General features: G+C 40.6%; 1 protein-coding gene and 1 long non-coding RNA gene across 5 annotated transcripts in view; one reads left to right on the top strand and one right to left on the bottom strand.

Annotated features, from left to right (window-relative positions):
• LOC142047944 (uncharacterized) overlaps window positions 1-5,730 on the bottom strand; it is a 9,080-nt gene extending 3,350 nt beyond the window's left edge. Inside the window, exon 1 of the long non-coding RNA XR_012657272.1 lies at window positions 390-5,730. This is a non-coding gene — a long non-coding RNA (uncharacterized LOC142047944). The remainder of the gene's footprint in view (window positions 1-389) is intronic.
• Window positions 1-18,414, top strand: part of LSM14A (LSM14A mRNA processing body assembly factor) — a 36,076-nt gene that overhangs the window by 9,499 nt on the left and 8,163 nt on the right. For 2 of the 4 annotated variants that reach the window (XM_032766691.2, XM_032766693.2), the window contains exons 2-7: window positions 6,594-6,757; window positions 9,250-9,382; window positions 11,628-11,750; window positions 13,876-14,052; window positions 14,405-14,470; window positions 15,450-15,629. In XM_032766691.2, the coding sequence (XP_032622582.1) occupies window positions 6,594-6,757; window positions 9,250-9,382; window positions 11,628-11,750; window positions 13,876-14,052; window positions 14,405-14,470; window positions 15,450-15,629 (843 nt within the window). The remainder of the gene's footprint in view (window positions 1-6,593; window positions 6,758-9,249; window positions 9,383-11,627; window positions 11,751-13,875; window positions 14,053-14,404; window positions 14,471-15,449; window positions 15,630-18,414) is intronic. The other 2 variants (XM_032766692.2, XM_075073701.1) reach the window with 1 other exon arrangement.

An 18,414-nucleotide genomic window follows, 5' to 3' on the forward strand; every position in this document is an offset into this window, starting at 1 on the left:
AAGATCCAGACCTTCATTAATAGCTGCCTCAGAAGGATTCTCCAGATCCGCTGGCCAGACACCATCAGTAACATCCACCTCTTGGAGAGGACCCGTCAACTCCCAGCAGAGGAAGAAATCAGAAGGAGAAGGTGGGGTTGGATAGGACATACACTACGCAAGCAGCCAACTAACATCACCAGACAGGCACTGCGGTGGAACCCCCAAGGCAAGCGGAAAAGAGGCCGCCCAAGAAACACCTGGCGACGCGACCTTCAGGCTGATAGCAAAAAAAATGGGCTATACCTGGAACCAGCTAGAGCGAATGGCCCAGGATAGAGGACTCTGGAGATCTGTGGTTGGCGGCCCATACCCCGATTGAGGTGATGGGCGTGAGTGAGTGATTTCACCTGAAGAGTTTTTTCCTACTGCAGCTCTAAGAGCAAAGCAGTATTAGAGATTTAGGTTCTGATCATACAAAGACACACATCCCTTCTCACACCTGAGTAACCCCCATTGACAACTTCATGTACAAGTAGTTTATGTGCATAATTTTGGTAGGATCAAAGTTGTACTTCGTTAATCTTTCTTGATGACAGTTGTTGTACATGGTGGTGTATAATGACTAAGAGATTTTGCTTTTAATCAGTCACACTGGACTCCAAAAAGCAAACCTTTCTTTTCTCAGCCCATTCAGCCATTTTTAAGGGAGTACTGTAAACTAGGTTTAGGATTAAAAATGAAGCCTAGCAATACCTCAACTACAAGAAACCTGGTTGCAGTATTTAACTCAAAAATAGGATGAATTCTCAGCATTCCCCTTAACCCACATTAAAGTAGAGAGCATCTGGGGGTATTAAAAGTGAATGACATTTTAGTTCACTTTTTAAATAATTAAAAATTGGCAGGAGGAATAGTCAGTGGATTTGCCCATGCCCTCCCTAGCCGGTCTTAGGCAAGGGTAATAAATAGGGCATGCTACTTTTTTACATGTCTACCATCTGTTTCCCTTTAATTCCATGTTTGTCTCTGAAACAATGCATTCTCATCTGGAGGCAGGATGCAGCTTTAGGTGATGTCTTCCAGCAAGGGAGCTGTAGAGAGCTCTAAATCTGTTCTGCTTCTCCCAGATTATCTTTTGGCACTCTACAATTTAATCTTTCTAGTGACACAAAGCTAACTTCAACAAAGACTAATTCCTTGTAAGATATTATTACAGTGTACATTTTTGATTAGTCTTTTTGCTTTGTGCTCAGATTCTGTTACCTAATTTAATCTTCCAAAGAGAACTTCATTTAAAAAGCTGTCAAGTATCAGAGGGGTAGCCGTGTTAGTCTGAATCTGTAAATGCAGCAAAGAGTCCGACGAAGTGGGTATTCACCCACGAAAGCTCATGCTCCAATACATCTGTTAGTCTAGAAGGTGCCACAGGACTGCTGCATTTAAAAAGCTGGTTGCTTAAAGGCAGGACATGACAAACCCTTCAAAGTGAGGAAATCTGGGTTTAGTGTTTGTGTTACAGTAGAGCCTAACTGAGATTGAGGGGCCTCATTGTGATAAGATCTGTACAAAAATACAGTAAGAGACGGTCCCTGCCCCCAAAGAGGCTGGAAGGGTAAATGGAGGCACAAAGAAAGGAAATGACTTGCCCAGAATCAGCAAGTGATGGTAGAACAAAGGATAGACCCCCCCGCCCCAAGGTGTCTTGTCTGCCAGACCATGCTTCCCCTTCAACACATGAAGGGATTAATGTTCATTACTTTCACTGACAGACTCTACCTCTATAAATAAGTCCCATACACATCCAAAGTATGCAGTAAAACAAATGCACATGCCACATAATTGCACTGTAATGCAAAACCTAAACTGTAATATTGGCAACACACGCTTCACTCGTATGAATGTTTAAGTGTGTGTGTGTTTCTCCCCATAGAGAAGTATCGAGTTGGAGTTAAGGTTTTGTATTAATAGTGCAGTCATGAACAGTACAATTCAAAGTGAGCTAAGGTCTGCTCTATTCTAATAGCTAGATTTGTGTTGGATTGATGCTGAGAGTATTTATTGTAAATATGTCATACTTCAGTGTGAACTAACTGGTAAATAAACTCTTCTTATGCGAAGCACTGACAGGCTTGTCTAAATGGTATTTGAGTGTACATCAGCATGTCGTGCATTAATTGCCTGTGTGGACGTTGCTGGCATGCACTAAAAGTTCCCTAGTGTGCATTAATGTAGTCCTGTTTGAAACAGGACTATATCAGCTTGCATTAGGGAACTTATAGTGTGCACCAGCAAGAGTCCACATAGACAGGATGCACCAGCATGTCATATGCTAATACACCATGTAGACAAGTCCACCATCACTCTGTATTAAGTAAATTTTGTGCTCTGCATGGAATGTTAGTTTTTCATGTTTGTGTTTTACCATCCCTAAAAAGACCCCTGTGAATGCTAGTGCTGTCTGGTGTTATGGATCCTATATTTATATGCTAGGATTGTAAAATCAACAATGTAAAGTTTTCAACAGAGACTAGAATTTACATGTAAATTTTCTTACCCAGAAAACCCTGAATATTTCATATAAACCCGAGGTCACGGCTTTATTCAGTCATTGATAAACAAAATATATAAGGAGAAAACAGGCCCACGTTTAGAGTCAGCGACATAATACAAATGCATGAGCTTGAAATAGTATGTTTAGTTACACTTGACAATTTTTGCAGACTCGAAGTGAATAATGAAACAGTGGGATGGGAATGTACAGAGTTGAACACGGCTGAAATTTGCGCGCACACTAAAAACTGAGGACACTGTTCCTAACCCTTACTGTCTTCCTCTCCCCATTCCTGTCTTTCATATCAGCCTTGCCTTGCAAATTTCTTAAACCCCCAGCTCCTAGACAACCAGATTAAAACATTGTGTTTCAGTAACAAGAATAGGTGAAGAAATTGCTACTAAATAACAAAACAAAAGATGTCAGGGAAGAGGTAAGCTGGACATGCTCAAAAACATCACGCTATGTTCTTCTTTCCCTCCCTTATCTAGCAAGCGGTACACAAAAACGCCAGCCAAATTGTCCTGAAATAACTTGCATAAGGAAAAGGTCAGAAAACATTTTCTGCCTGATTGCCCAGTCTAAGGGTTGGGTTATCCCCACTCTGCAGAAGTGTTCAACCTCCCTATCAATCTCAAAAGATCCATAGAGGCCCTGTGCCTCTGTACTACTTTAAGAACTGTGCTGCCTGCTGGAGAGCTGTTAATGCCTCCCCTTCATCCTCTTGTGTTTAGTGAACCTATATAAACTAAATACTGATCAGTTCGAATAACTTATGCTGTGAGTACTCTCTGGGAAGAGGGCGTGATGATGCAGCAAAGGGAACCATCCCCTGACCCTGCTTTTTCCTTATGCATATGGCCAGATCCTTGCAGATGTGCTTCTGTGGAATCAGGTGGAAGATGGAAGAGTACTGGATCTATTGACCTCCCACTGCTTTTTGCCCCCTTCCACTTACATAAATAGAGGGGAGCCTCTGGCTTTTAGTTGGCAGGTTTCTTGATGTTTTGTTATTAGTTGATTTTGCATACAATGACTTTGAACAGAAGTGTCTGCGTGAGAAAGAGAGATCAGAGCTCACTGCGTTAAAATGATGGGAAATTGTGGGTTATCAGGACAGTTGTTAATCCAAATCAATTTTTAAAATTAGCCAACCAGCTCAGTGTCTTTGGAGTGCAGAGGACATTCAGATTGGTTTATTCAGAATTTTGTAATAGGTTATATGCTGAGAATCTCCAGTGTACTGGCTTGCTGGGGAGTAACTGAAGCAGACAAACTAAATTTATTTTTTTGTATGTTGACCTTCACAATAAAGGATGTTAAGGACATGCCTACTTTTGGGACATTTTCTGAGATTGAAGTCTTGAGAGAAAGTGCTTAGCAAATGGAATAGGTTAAATAAATCATCCGTACCAGATAGTGTGCACATCCAAATGCTCCTAACAAAAAAAGTAAAATTCAGCTACTGCTCACAGGACAGGAGGGTGGCAAGTGTTAACCATCTCTTAAAATTAATAATAAACTCTTCTAGGAATTACATAACCGTGAACCTTATTTAGTTCAATGAAAATTTGGCTGAAACAAATAATTACATTATAAAATACCTAGATAAATATACTAAGACTAACAGCATAGCGTTTGGAGTGGCATAATTTTCCTTTTATAGCTTAGTACTTCTTGGAACTAGAAGAATTCTGTTATCTGATGTCTCGGGTCTAAATGGACAGGGAGAGGTTGGGTGGAGAAATAACTATTGTCATTGAAGCCCTTTGAAGATGGTTAGATGACTTGAGTTTAAGTTGTAGACATAGGGATAAAAGAGGACAGGCGGCAGGACACACATCTGTGGTATACTGGAGACTAGAAATGTAGAGAAGATGGAAATACTGAAGGACCAGGAGGAGAACTAGTCAAACATAAGCTGTGAAAACTAAGGGAGGTGGAAGTTAAGGAGGAATGGTGTGGTTGACAATGGTGCAGATGGTAATTTTGTAACTCTTATTGTGAGACTGACAATAAAATAATATTTGGTTTTTCTTAAACCCCCAGCTCCTGGAGCCATGTGATTACTGGAGAATCTCAGTTTTCCTTTAAAAAAGTTTCTAGACTTCACAGTTTCTTGAAAACTAGAATGCAAATAAAAACCCAATCTATTTTAAAATCTCATGATTTTTAAGTCAGTCTATTAATTTTGGGGATGTATGAATTAGGGTTTCTGAGCACTTGAAGCTGGCAATGCTGGGATGACAAATAGAGAGGAAGCCTTTAGACTTCACGAAGAAGAAGACTCTAGGGATCTTAATGACAGCAGTCTCAGTGGAAGGACAAAAGCCAGATTACAAAGGGTTAGAAGTAAGGAAGCCGAGGAAACAGGAGTAGACTGCCTGCTCAGGAGTTAAAGACATGAAGAGGAAAAAGGAGATAAAACTTTGCCATGTGAACTCCTCTCCTCCAGCCTTCTCTCAAAGTTTGAAGATAGAGGGAATGGACACAAATGAAGGAGAAGGAATTGATAACACACTATGCCTGTTAGTAATGTGTGGGGGGGGGGGGGGGGATTATGCATGGTGAAACACGAGGGGACCTAATAGGAAGTCTAATGTCAATGCAGTAGTGACTTGTAAATTTTTTGGAATTCAGTTAGGTATGTAAAATCTAATTTTTACACTAACCTTAGAGTAATACTCAATGTGTTACGGTTGCACAAAGCATACATTTATGAAGATAGTCCTGTTCTAATGAATTTATTGACAGTCTAATCTAAATTTAAGTGAGTATGAGTTTAGAATAAGTTAATTAAACCTTCATCTACAAGGCAAATAGTATATGCATTACATCTATTCTGGACTCTTATTTTTCACCTCCTTTTTAAAGAGCTTATAACTTACATGTGAAATGATTTTTCTCATTGAAAAATATTCTTGTCTTTACCACTTTGGGTCAGTCTTGTTTATCCTTGTGATTCTTAAATGCAGTAGTAGAGGCATAATTTAATTTGCTATTCTATTAATCTAGATATCAGCATATATAACTGCCAGAGCATATTTCAGGTCTCTGAGAACAGGACCACTTATCTAGGATGTCTTATCTGGCTGCATATCTGCATAAAAATGTTTGTTTTAGTGGTGTGTATTTACTTTCACAGACTGGTGAACCTAGAGTACCTATTCAACAAGTTTCTCCTTTTAAAAAAAAAATATGAAAAGGAACCTTTGTAGTAGTAGTTTATCATATAGCTTAGACTAGAGGTGGGCAAACTACAGCCTGTGGGCCACATCCAGCCTGTGGGACCTTCCTGCCCAGCCCCTTAGCTCTTGCCCTGGGAGGCTCACCCCCAGCCCCTCCTCTGCTGTTCTCGAGTGTAGCCAAGGCGTCAGGCTGACAAAAGTTGGTTTATCACTTGTGGCTTATATCGATTATCTCTCTGAACAGTTCTGTAGTTAATGCCAGAACTAATAAAACTTATTTCAGTTAACAAATGATAGTAAAGATGATGGTTCACCTCTAAGTGGAACAGGGCAAAGAAGATTTCTGTCTTTAAATTTAAACTAGTGTGGGTTTTTTGCAAGTCATAAACAATTTGTTTCTTGTATTAGTTGTCAGGTGTTCTGGTGTGTTAGCAACAAACAGTGCACCCTAGTAAATATTAAATAGTTTTTTTTATTACCATTACAAACAGTTATTTTTCTCTCCTGTTGACAACAGCTCACCTTAACTGATCACTCTCCTTATTATGTGTATAGTAATGCCCACTGTTTCATGTTCCCTGGGTGTGTGTATATATCTTCTGTATTTTCCACTACATGCATCCAATGAAGGGAGCTATAGCCCACGAAAGCTTATGCTATAATAAATTTGTTAGTCTCTAAGGTGCCACAAGTACTCCTAGTATTTTCTCTGTTTTGCATGTGTTTTATCTATAGGGAATTGAAAATCAGTGATACAAATTTTCCATTTGGCTCTGTCAGAATGGGTGTATAAATATCTCATAAAACCATGGTCTCTGAAACAACATAAAACTCCTGACTGGATATTTTTTTCCCCCCCTTCCTTCCTGCAGTACGTTCCTTTGGTACAGAAGATAGACCAACAGATCGTCCTATACCACCTCGTGATGAAGTCTTTGAGTATATTATATTCCGTGGCAGTGATATTAAAGACCTTACTGTTTGTGAGCCACCAAAGCCACAGTGTTCTCTGCCCCAGGACCCTGCTATTGTTCAGGTAAGAGTTAGATATGTTTGTTTTCAATCTAAGGCTGTAATTTAATACTGTCCCATAACACATTGAAGAATAAACTCTTCACACTACCTTGTGTTGTAAACACATAGTGCCAAGATCTGGGTGTTCTAAAGTTGTAGAATCATTCTTTTGGAACCAGATTTGCTTTCCATGATTGTGGCAATTAATGCTTTGGAAACCAGTAACTGCAAGTTTGCTCTACAGAACAGTGTTTTATACACTCTGGCCAAGATTTTCAAAAGTGAATAGTAATTTTTGGGTGTGTAACTTGACTCCTTAAGTGTCTGACTTTTAAAGGTGGTGCTCAGTGCTTTCTGAAAATCAAGATGGACGCACAAACAGCAGCACCCAAAATCATTAGTCACTTTTAACAATCTTGGCATGTATGTTCAAATTCGTGTGTCTTGCAGGTTAGTGCAAGTATATTAAATAATATTGAATTTGTTCTAGATCAAAAAAGTCTCCATACTAAAGGGAAGCTATTTTAAAAGGAAGTAGTCATTATTTGGAAGGCAAACAGTGCATCTCCAGCTGTCTTCACACCACTCCTGACACGCACACAATCTTGTAGTATCCATGTGAGATGGGAGAGCCAACCACCCTTGGTGTTTCAAATCTCTCCTCACAGGCAAAGCTGTATATGCATGGATCCTTTGTCTTAATAGTTGCTGGGATGTTCTAGAATTGCCATTCTGATAGTAAACGGAGAGGGTGGGGAATTAAAAGTAACTTGATTAATTCTCCTTCTATTGAATGACACAATTTTAATGTTCATGTACTAGCCCAGAAGGCACAATTCTCAAATAAAGCCCTTGCTATCGTAGGTAATAAATAGCTCAGTGTGTCACTAAACTTAGCACAAGGATTCTGCCAAATCTATTCAAAAGCTATGAAATTGCTGTAGCCTGCATTGTGCAGGGGGTCGGACTAGATGATCATAATGGTTCCTTCTGACCTTGTGGTCTGTGAGTCTATAGGTGGCAATATTGCCAGTGCCAGACATTAAAAAACATGCATTGGACACTAAAAGATCATGAGATTAAAAAAAAAAAAAAGCCTTTTGGTTGTTTTGTTTGCTTTCTAGTTTGAGATTTAGGGTGTGTCTGCATTGTGATGAAAGACCCATGGCGCATATGCAGCTGGGCTGGGTCAGTTGACTTCGACTTAGGCTGCAGGGTTATAAAATAGTACTGTAGACATTTGGGCCTCAGCTGGAGCCCCGGCCCAAATGTCTACACTGCAATTTTTTGTCCTGCAGTTTGAGCCTGAGTCAGCTGGCCAGGGCTCCGAGACTCTGTGCCAGGGCTTGCTTATTGCAGTGTAGACACTTCGGGTTTTTGGCAACCTTGAAAACTTTTTTTTAAGGGAAGCTGAGATTCTTCTGTAATGACGAGAGTCCAGAAACTGAGGCTTTAAGAAAACACCAAATATTATAAATTCTGTGATGAAATCTCAAGTTGGCAACACTGTAAAATGTGTGAGAATGCCCCAAATTGCATGTATATTTGTGAAAGTTTTGCCTATATACTTTTTCTTGTGGAATAATCCAGGTACTTCAGTATTTTGAGGCTTTCTTTACTGTTTCCAATATCTGTCAGTTTGAAAGGTCTATATTAAACAATGTGTATTTCTTTTATGAATACACCTCTACCCCGATATGACATGGGTTTGCATACGATGTGGTAAAGCAGTGCTCTGGTGGATCAGTGCGTCATCTCCCAGCCACGGTGCTCCGCTTCCCGTCACCAGTGAGTGCGGGAGGTTGGGGAAAGGACGCCTCCCGTACTCAGCTGTGGCTGGGAGCTGGTGGAAGTGGGGCGGGCTGCTCCACTTCTGCCACCACAGCCCCAGCCCGCTGCCGCCTCCTCCTCCCCCCAACCGAGTGACACAGCTGGGGCCGGGACAAGGAAAGTGAAGCAGTCAGGGGCCACGGTGCTCTGCTTCCTGCCACAGGTGAGTATGGGGAGCGTCCTTTCCCCAACCTCCCCACACTCACCGGCGGCGGGAAGCGGGGCACTGCAGCTGGGAGCTAGCAGAGTGGAGTGGGCTGAGGCTGGGCTGCTCCGCTTCCCGCTGCTGCCAGTGAGTGCCTGTCACGGGGCAGGGATGTGTAGCTAGGGATCGGGGCAGTCAGGGGGCAGGGAGTAGGGAGGTTGGGTAGAGGGTGGGATCCTGGGAGTGATTAGGGATGGCAGTCTCTGGAGGGGGCGGTCAGGGAACAAGGAGCAGGGGGGCCAAAGCAAGTTCGATATAACATGTTCTCACCTATAGCGTGATAAGGTTTGGGTTTTTTTGGCTCCTGAAGACCGTGTTATATCGAGAGAGAGATATAGTAAGGTTTCACATTTTTATAAACTTTTATTATGCGATTTAGTGATTTTTGTCTCTGTTCATAGGTGAGCAGTTTAGTCCTAAATTTTCTCAGCTCCTTGCATTGCAGAAGTGTATTGTATTCTATAAATATTTTTCTTCAGTCTTCACTAGGATCGTCTTCTTCTACTTCATTCCAATCTGTGGGATCCTATGGTCCTTTTGGCAGGATGCCAGCATACAGTCAGTTTAGTCCAAGTCCATTAGTGGGGCAGCAGTTTGGTGCTGTTGGAGTTGGTATGTTTACTTTTTAATATTTTTGTATTTTCCTGTAAAATTAAGATGCAGAAAATGTGTATAAACGACTAGTATATAATGGTTGTGATTTAAGTATCACTCAGACCCTTTAGCTGACCCTTTCATTTAAGGTGTTAGAGCCAGTAGTGCAGCTCCTCTGAGAGAAACTTCCTCCCTACCAATGTCCTGTAGTAAAACTAGGGAAGACAGCAGTAGATATTTCTAATGCTTTCTCTAGATAAACATAAACTTTAAGGAAGCACTCCTTGCATGCCTGCTTCATACATTATAAAGAAACAAAAGAGGCACAAGCACAATTTTTGTAAAATCTTTACAAGTTGAGTACCTGGATCTCAATGGGTCCTAAAATCTGCCCTGGTTTTTGAAAAAAGAAATGAGCTAGGCACTGTGTACGCTGGGATTCTAGTCACCAGTATAGTTGTACTGCTGTGGAGGCAAGTGCCAGTGCAATTTACAGGGCTGACGCAGTGACTTGCAATGGTGGCTAGAAACTCAGGAGTCTGTGTACAACAGAAGCAGAACTTAACATAGTTTGCACACTTACATTTTTTCATCTACAGAATTTGATTTGGTTTACTGAAAGAAACTAAAATGAAGAGACAAACCTTGTTAATGATCAGGAATGTATTTTGTGGGTGACCTTAGGTGTCTTGCTACATTTGGGTGGGAGCAAACTGGTTTGTAGCATAGGATATATCTAACCTAATGGGATAGAAAAATACACTTTTGGTAGCCCATAGAATCCTCAGTGTGAAAACTGCCATGCCTAAAACTAAGTGGGAGAAGTGTATGAGGGTACATCTTCCTCTCAGGTTTTTCTGTTACCTCTTAATAGCACATGATTTTTTAAAAAAATGGGGCTTTTTAATCAGACTTGTGCTATTTAATACCCATAACATACTTTTCACGTGTATTTGAAAAAGCATCCTTGTGAAATGTACACTAGGAAGCTGGCCATGGCCTTGTATCTCGGATTATAAAATTGTATGGCGATCAAAATTATCTCCTAAAGGGATTTTGTGCCAATACAGTTTACCACCAAGTGGAAAGAAAAGTTAAATGGGTAAAGATTATTTTTGATGATTTTTAAAAAAGCACCATGCACACATTTAAAAACAGAAGTGGACTTTATAGTGTCTGTAAAATGATATTGTGGCATCTGTTTGTATCAAGAACTTCCATATCAGATGTGCTTAGTCTGAGTAAAAATGAGCTCTGGATGCTACTTGCTGGTCTACAACTTTAGCCTGTGATCTGAGATTAAAGTGTTTGTTTTAACCATTATCACCAGTAAGAAAAAAGGTTTTAGCAGGCAAATTTAACTCTTCAGTTATACCTTTGCAACCCCATTGCTTTCCATAGGTTTAAAAGATGCATCTGTTCAGAATTTAGTAAATAACATTTTTTAAATGTAGAAGAGAGCAGAATCCAGCTTTCCCCCTTGGTTGCTGTTGGTCCACAGAATGAATAGGAATAAAAAGGATAAGTTTATCATTGAAGCAGTATAACTGCTTAATATATCTCCCTATGTGTGAGAACATACCATTTCACTTTTGCAAATGGGACTTCAGCTCTGCAATCTCTCTTATATGCATCTGAATATTTTACCTGTACTCACTTCTCAAGGTAAAATTATGCTTCAGCCTTTCTTGCAATAGCTTATAGAATACCCATTTATAAAAGGGAGACTGTTGCAGAAAGCTTGTGACATCTAAGAACTCAAGGAGTCAGTTAGTAATACTTGGGAGTTCTGACTATCCATTAGACTGTAGTCCATCAGCGAGATGGAAACGTTGAATTACAACACAGATTATCAGAAAACGTACTTCATTATCTGCCAAGCTTCTGTCACCGATGCTTACTGTCCAAGCATCACCATTTTGTATGTCAGTAGGATTCCTTAGGCTTATAAAACTTGCTGCAAGGTCACCTCATCATGATGAGATGTCCATTGCAATTTATTACTAAATCTTAACCTTGTTATCTCTCCAAAGCTGTGCAGATTTACAAGGCAAGTTACATTACATGAAGTCATAATATCTGATGAAGAGATTTTTTTAAAAGTGCAATTTTTGTCTATTTCAGTATTGCTCTAGGATGATTAACAAAGCACTAACAATTAAGTGACTTGTCCTAATTAAACAAAAAAAATGACATGGTACCCACAAAACAGAATAATTGAAACCAATTTTAAATCTTTACAGCTCTTTTATTTTCTTCAAAGCAGGGGGTTCCTTGACATCTTTTGGAACAGAAACTTCAGCTAGTGCTAGCTTATCCCAAAGCAGTGCAGTTGGTTCCGTCTTTACAACAGATGCCAGATCACTAAAAACACAGCTATCTCAAGGTAAGTTCCTGAGTGACTAATTGATCTTTCTTACTAATCATAGTGATAGGCCTAGTTATTGTCATTAGTCCCATTAAAATGGAATGAATGAAATAGGTAATTGTTTATAAATCACAATAGCTAAAATATATTCCATAACAAAAGTGGCTCTGGCCAAGACAAGCAAGAAAAAGGTGTTGTCTTTGTTCCTTAACTTGCTATATTGCATGTAGTTATAGCACTGGTCACGACCCAGAGAATTTCTTCTACAAAAAAAAGTTCAACTGCTTAGTTCAGATTGTTAAATTAAACATTGTATGTCGTTAATGTGAAAATTTTGTAGTTGTTGTTGTTGTTGGAGAATTCCTTGATTGGAGAACTTAATGTTTATCATGCTATCTATGAAATCAATGTATATGGTCTGAGGGACTTATAAAATTCTATTTAACCCTGTTGTGAAGCCTTTATTCCTTATGTTATGCTTTTCTTAATATCCTTGGAGCTATTAAGTTGTATTGTCAGTATCAACTACCACATTCCAAATACAGAATCACAGAAGAATGGGACTGGGAGGGACCTCAGTTGGTCATCTAGTCCTGTCCCCTGCACTGAAGGCAGGACTATGTAATAACTGAACCATTCCTGATGGTGTTTGTCTAACCTGTTCTTGAAAACCTCCAATGAAGGAGATAACACAGCCTCCCTAAGCAGCTTGTTTCCGTACTTAACTACCCTGACTGGAAGTTTTTCCTGATGTCCAACCTAAACCTCCTTTGTTGCAATTTTAAGTTTATTGCTTCTTGTCCTAATCTCAGAGGTTAATGAGAACAATTTTTCACCCTTCTCCTTGTAACAACATTTTAAGTACTTGAAAACTGTTATGTCTTCCTCCTCTGCTCCCCATCTTCTCTTCAGACTAAACAAACCTATTTTTTTCAATCTTGCCTCATAAGTCATGTTGTTTTTTAGACCTTTAATCCTTTTTGTTGCTCTTCTTTGGACTTTCTCCAATTTGTCCACATTTCCTGAAATGTGGTACCCAGAACTGGATACAATACTCCAGCTGAGGCCTTATAGGCATGGAGAAGAACAGAATTACTTTTCATGTCTGGCTTAAAACACTCCTTCCAACATCTGCTTTTTAAAGTGGCATGTGGGGGGTAAGCCATTGAACCTAATAGTAATGGAAATTGCCTGGCCAAATCTCTATGGCATACTTTTCTCCTGAACTTTTCTTTGTTTTAGTCTTCTGAAAATATCTTTTTATTAATGGCATTGGGGTGGTGAGGAAAAACTGAACAGCAGACTTTTTTTTCTTTTAAAAGAAAGGAGTCTTCGTTTTGTTTTCCTTTGATCCTCCAGGTATTAAAAGATGAAAAAATATTTAACTTAAATTTATTTTCTGTCAAGGTTTAGGTGAACTTTGTGATCAGAGACTAACAGATTCTTCTTTTCAGGGTCCATAATAAAATCAGTTACCAAAGTTGTTATATTAGTAGAAATGATGCTGCAATAACTGGGAAAGTGTGTTGAACATTCAAACTTTTTTTTCCTTTTTCTAGTAGAAATTTGTCAACATGACTCATGCTATTGTGCAGTTTATGCATGGCTGGGTGTGTCTATTCAGGGGATGCCTATGACTGTGGTAGCAGATGTGTTGAAAATCAAGACTGAAGTGTATGGACAGAACTCTGTGAAGAAGCTTACACAGCTCATCTGCCAGCTGTTCATTAATTTGTAGAACATTCACACAGCAGTACACTAACCTAATTATATAGATAGGTACAGATCTGCCATTAAGAGGGCAGTTACCTTCTACTCAGTCTTCACAGAAAGGAAGAGGGAAGAGTATTTCCTACCACCCAAACATCAGAAAATTCCATTCCATAGCTAGAACACTTGTGGCTGGGTTGGTAGGAATTAATTGTCCTACCCATTTTTTTTCTTTTAGACTGGGGGAAGGGGAATTGCTATATATCTCTTCAGTCTGGATTAGTGGATCTGAGGGTGCAGAAATATTTATTTCCTCTTTGGACACAGCTGTCTTGACTGGTAAGACAGATAACCCCTTCAGTCTAGATTGGTTGACTTAAGAGCAACAAATAAAATTTATAGACAAGAAATTATCTCCCTGGTTACATTTTAGGTCGTTCAAGTCCTCAGATAGACCATTTGAGAAAGAGCCCAACCATGGAACAAGCAGTACAAACAGCTTCAGCCCATTTACCTGCTCCAGCACCTGTTGGGAGAAGGAGTCCTGTGTCAGCCAGACCTTTCACATCTGGTAGCCAAAAATCTTTAGAGAATCAGGAGCACAGACGAGGTAGAACTCTGGAGATTTTCCTTTTACCTGTCTTGTTCTTTCTCCTTTGAATGGTTTATGGATTCCTTTTAAGTAAGGTTTTAAGGTATTTTTTTATTCATACTGCATAATGGTAGTTTGTGCCAATAGAGGTCTGAAATCTCATCTTTTTTACCCAATGAGTTCTAGTAATCTTAACTTTTTTTTAATTTTTCTTAAATTAAAAAAACACATTTCCATCATTAGGATGGGGGAATTGTTATAATTGTTAAGCTTTATCACCTACCTGGTTTTGAAATTCTATCTAACATAGCTATGTACAGAAGAATGATAAAAATATGACTTGCTCGTATACATTATTTTCCATCTGTAGCTGAAGCACACAAGGTTTCAAGATCAGAAAATGAGCAACTCAGAAATGAAAACAAGCGACAGATTGGTAAATTAAATCTTTTTTGAGGAAAAACCTTACCTTTGTTTTATGAGATGTTAATTTTAATGCTTTAGTAGCTAAGGGTACGTCCAGATTACCCGCTAGATCGGTGGGTAACAATCAGTCTATCGGGGATTGATATATCACGTCTCATCTAGATGCGATATATTGATCCCCAAATGTGCCCCTGTCGACTCGAACTCCACTGGAGGAGTGGCGGTAGCAGAATTGACAGGAGAGGACAGGAGCCCGTTAGGAATCAATATATCGCGTCTAGATGAGACACGATATATCGATTCCCAATAGATCTACCGTGAAGACGAGAGCTGAGTACTGACGGGGGAGGACTCATAACTACTCACTTTATATTAGGAAAGTGATGGGAAACTTTTTTCTCTAGTTATAATTCAGAAAGCTTAAAACCATGCAAACTTTCACTGCAGTACAGAGCACAGCAATATAGAAAATCCACCTAATTAGTTTTAGGGATCTGATGTCATTTACTTATGGATGGCAACAGTTAGTATTGAAATGGGATACCAGGAGCAAAAATCATGTGTAAAGGAAAAACGTGCCCAGATGACAGTACATTAAGTAGTGATTTGAATAGTGTTGTTGTAAAAGCAAATATTAGTAACTAGATGATAAATGCAGCAGGTGTGAAATGCGAAGCCCTGATCATTTATTATAGAAGTTGTCAAAGAATAAAACATTGCAAACATCTTTAAATTCAAAACAATATTTTTTTCACTCTTTTTTCTGACTTAAATCTTTGCTTAATCAAGGTATTCGAACATCATTATGGAAAGCCTAACTTCTATTCTATTGTAGTATTTATTATAGGTGAATTTAAGATTGTGAGGTGCTCTCTGATACAACAGATATTTACTCACAAGAGATGCAGAAAGTTGGTGCATGAGATACAGACCTGTCATACTGGGCATTCCTAAAGTTGTGAATCTCTTCAAATCCAAAATTCTCACAGCTCCAGGTGGACCTTCAACGCGAAGAGGCCGTGGTGGTCACCGTGGTGGCAGAGGACGATTTGGTATTAGGCGGGATGGCCCAATGAAGTTTGAGAAGGACTTTGACTTTGAAAGTGCAAATGCACAATTCAACAAGGAGGAAATTGATAGAGAATTTCATAATAAACTTAAATTAAAAGGTAAACTCACTTCTGTTCTAGAGTTGAGCATGGGAAAATAAGAAACAGATTGTGTGGCTTAATAAAGCAAAGGCTCTTTTGGGAAAATTTCTTTAAAGGGCATATCATAGTAAATCTTTGCTTTCTAGAAACTGATGGAAAATAGATACCATGAAAAAAAACTACCAGATTTGTTTCTTTATGTATTAATGTCTTGAAAGACCTTCTAAACAATATTTGGCTTAGTATTTTAGGCTGGGTTTTTAAAGAATTTTGTTTTCAATTCTGAAGTACAGAATATCCAAAATCGTGCTACTTAGCTGTAGCAGGTGGATTTCCTAGCAATCTTGTTTATAAGCAGTCTTTCTCAATAGGAAAAGCTAGTAAATGTTTGAGTTCTGGAAAGATGGTGGGATGTAGGGGGAAAAATCCATGGATTATGCTCCAACTCCGGAATTTTTGTATGTATTTCACACTCTAGCCAGTTTAAGTCAGTCAATAGTCCATTATTTCAGTACACGAAAGTCAAGTGAGATACCAAAATGAGAATTTGGAGCAAATAGTTTCATTGGAAAGGAGGATATGTGCCTTTTCTCTGCCAGGGTATGCATTTGTTGTTCTTTGCCTTTACTACTCCTCAGCTGCTCCTAGAGGAGGAGAGTTATTTGAGGGATTGTACATGTCCATTCCACTGTAGGGGTGTGCACACTAGGGCATAGCCCTCTTTTACCTGGTTGTGAGGGCAAGATGATGTGGCTCCAGGGGAAGTGGTGGTGTAGGGTTTGGGGGGGCGAGGGCAGGGGTGGCATGAGGGCAGGGCCATGGTTTGGGTGCCGGTGGCCCCACACTTCTAGAAAGCTTTTGCTGCTCCTGGTGTGCACCCCGAGCACAGCAACTGGAAGGTTGTTTTTTTTTTTTTATTTTGTTTTTTTTTCCCCTCAGTGGTATCCGTCAGGTCGATTCTGACACGCTCATAGTGCCAGTATAAAGGACCTCGCTGACCTGTGCCCTGTTGGTTCCTTCTTACTGCCTGTGATGGTCGCTGGAACTGCTTTCCTTGCTACAGCAAGCTATTCTCTGGACTTTTTCCTTTGGGTTTTTTCTGAACTTCTAGAGTGTAAATCGCTGCAGGAGAAGTGTCAACTAGATTATCTAACTATCAGCTGAGTTTCATCTGCTCCCAGTTCCAAGGTGTGCCCTGGTCGGTGGGCTTCAAGCCCTGTTCCTCGTGCAGCAGGGCTTTGTCTTTGAATGACGTGCATTCTAGTTGCTGAAAGTGTTTGCTGTCAGATCTGCCTTGATTTTAAGCTTCATACAAAGAAGGACTAGGAGGCAGGCTAATGTTCCTATTGATGGAGGCGGTGCTCATTCTTTCCTCCGAGCTGAGCCGTTTGAACTCAACACCGAGATTCTCAGTGTTAGTGAGGAGGCCTCTTCCCACTGAGCAGAAATCTCAGCACTGCTTGCCATTCTTGGCCGAGAAGGAACATTCTCCACCTCAGAAGAAGGCTAGGCACGGAGAGCAGAGTGCAACCTAGGTTGGACCACTCCTCTGCCTCAGTTTTGCAGGCAGCACCATTAACTCCAGCCTGTATGTAGGCACTGTTGAATCTGGTCCCAGATGAGCTGTTGACACTGGAGGGAGAGCAGTGCTATCACAATTGCAGTGCCATCCATTCCCAAGGCATTTGCCACAGCCATAAACCTGCTGGTGCTCTAGGTACTGCCATCACCAGCAATACAAAAGTCGTCGGTGCTGGTGGGCAGGAGGGAGCAGGTAGCCCCTAGCTGCCATCCGATTCTGGGCCCCACAATACCATCCAGAAGGAAACTGTCCTTGCTAATTCCTGTGCAAGCTTCCCTGCCCCAGAACCGATCTCCAACGCCAGTGGGAACCACACCTCCATTGTCAGCAAAGGAAGGCTCATCCTTGGAGTCAGGTTGAATCATACCTCTGTTGCCCAAGGAGTCACCCCCATAATCCTTCCGGTCTCCCAGCCCCGCCGTCGACCCAGCAGCAGAGGTGCCTCTGACTGCTTGGCCCAGTGGTCACTGGCCTTTACCTGTGTAGTGACTTCTTTTGAACCTGTGGGTATTCCCTCCCTTCCCCCCATGCCAGGGCCCCATTTGAGATGCTCCCTCTGAAAGGATGACACCTGTTCCATTGGGCAGCACGTTTTTATCAGCTCCACCCAGATATTCCAGGGTTTCGAAACACTCTTCTTCATGGGATGCCTGAAGGCATTACACAAGTTCCTATATCGCTGGATCCTGTGTCCCCTTTTGTTTTCGAACTGCCTGTTCCACTTCATCTCAGCATGGTCTCACACCACAGACCATAAGGTGCTGAACACTGTGGAGGAGGGTTCAGGGAACCCGCTTACAAGCAACTTCTAGCCCAAGACGTGAAAGCCCTCCACCTGGAGGGAGCGATGGAAGAGGTTCCATAGGACTTAAGAGGGAAGGCATTTTACTCCCCCTTTTTCCTAACCTCGAAAGACAGTGGTGGTTTCAGACCTATTTTAGACCTGTGCCACCTCAACAGCTACCTCAAGATGAAGTTTTCACATGATCTCTCTAACTTCCATCATCCCCTCCCTGGATCTGGGGCCTAGTAAGCTGCCCTGGATTTAAGAGACACCTATTTCCATATTCCAATTTTCCAAGGCCACAGAAAGTTTCTCACATTTTTCATGAACCAAACCTGCTACCAATTCACAGTCCCCCTGTTTGGCTTGTTGGCAGCCCCAAAGGTCTTTATAAAGTGTTTGGCAGTAGTGGCGGCTTTCTTGAGAAGATGGAGAGG

The sequence above is a fragment of the Chelonoidis abingdonii genome, chromosome 19, assembly GCF_003597395.2.
Source record: "Chelonoidis abingdonii isolate Lonesome George chromosome 19, CheloAbing_2.0, whole genome shotgun sequence".
NCBI classification, from domain to species: Eukaryota; Metazoa; Chordata; order Testudines; family Testudinidae; genus Chelonoidis; species Chelonoidis abingdonii.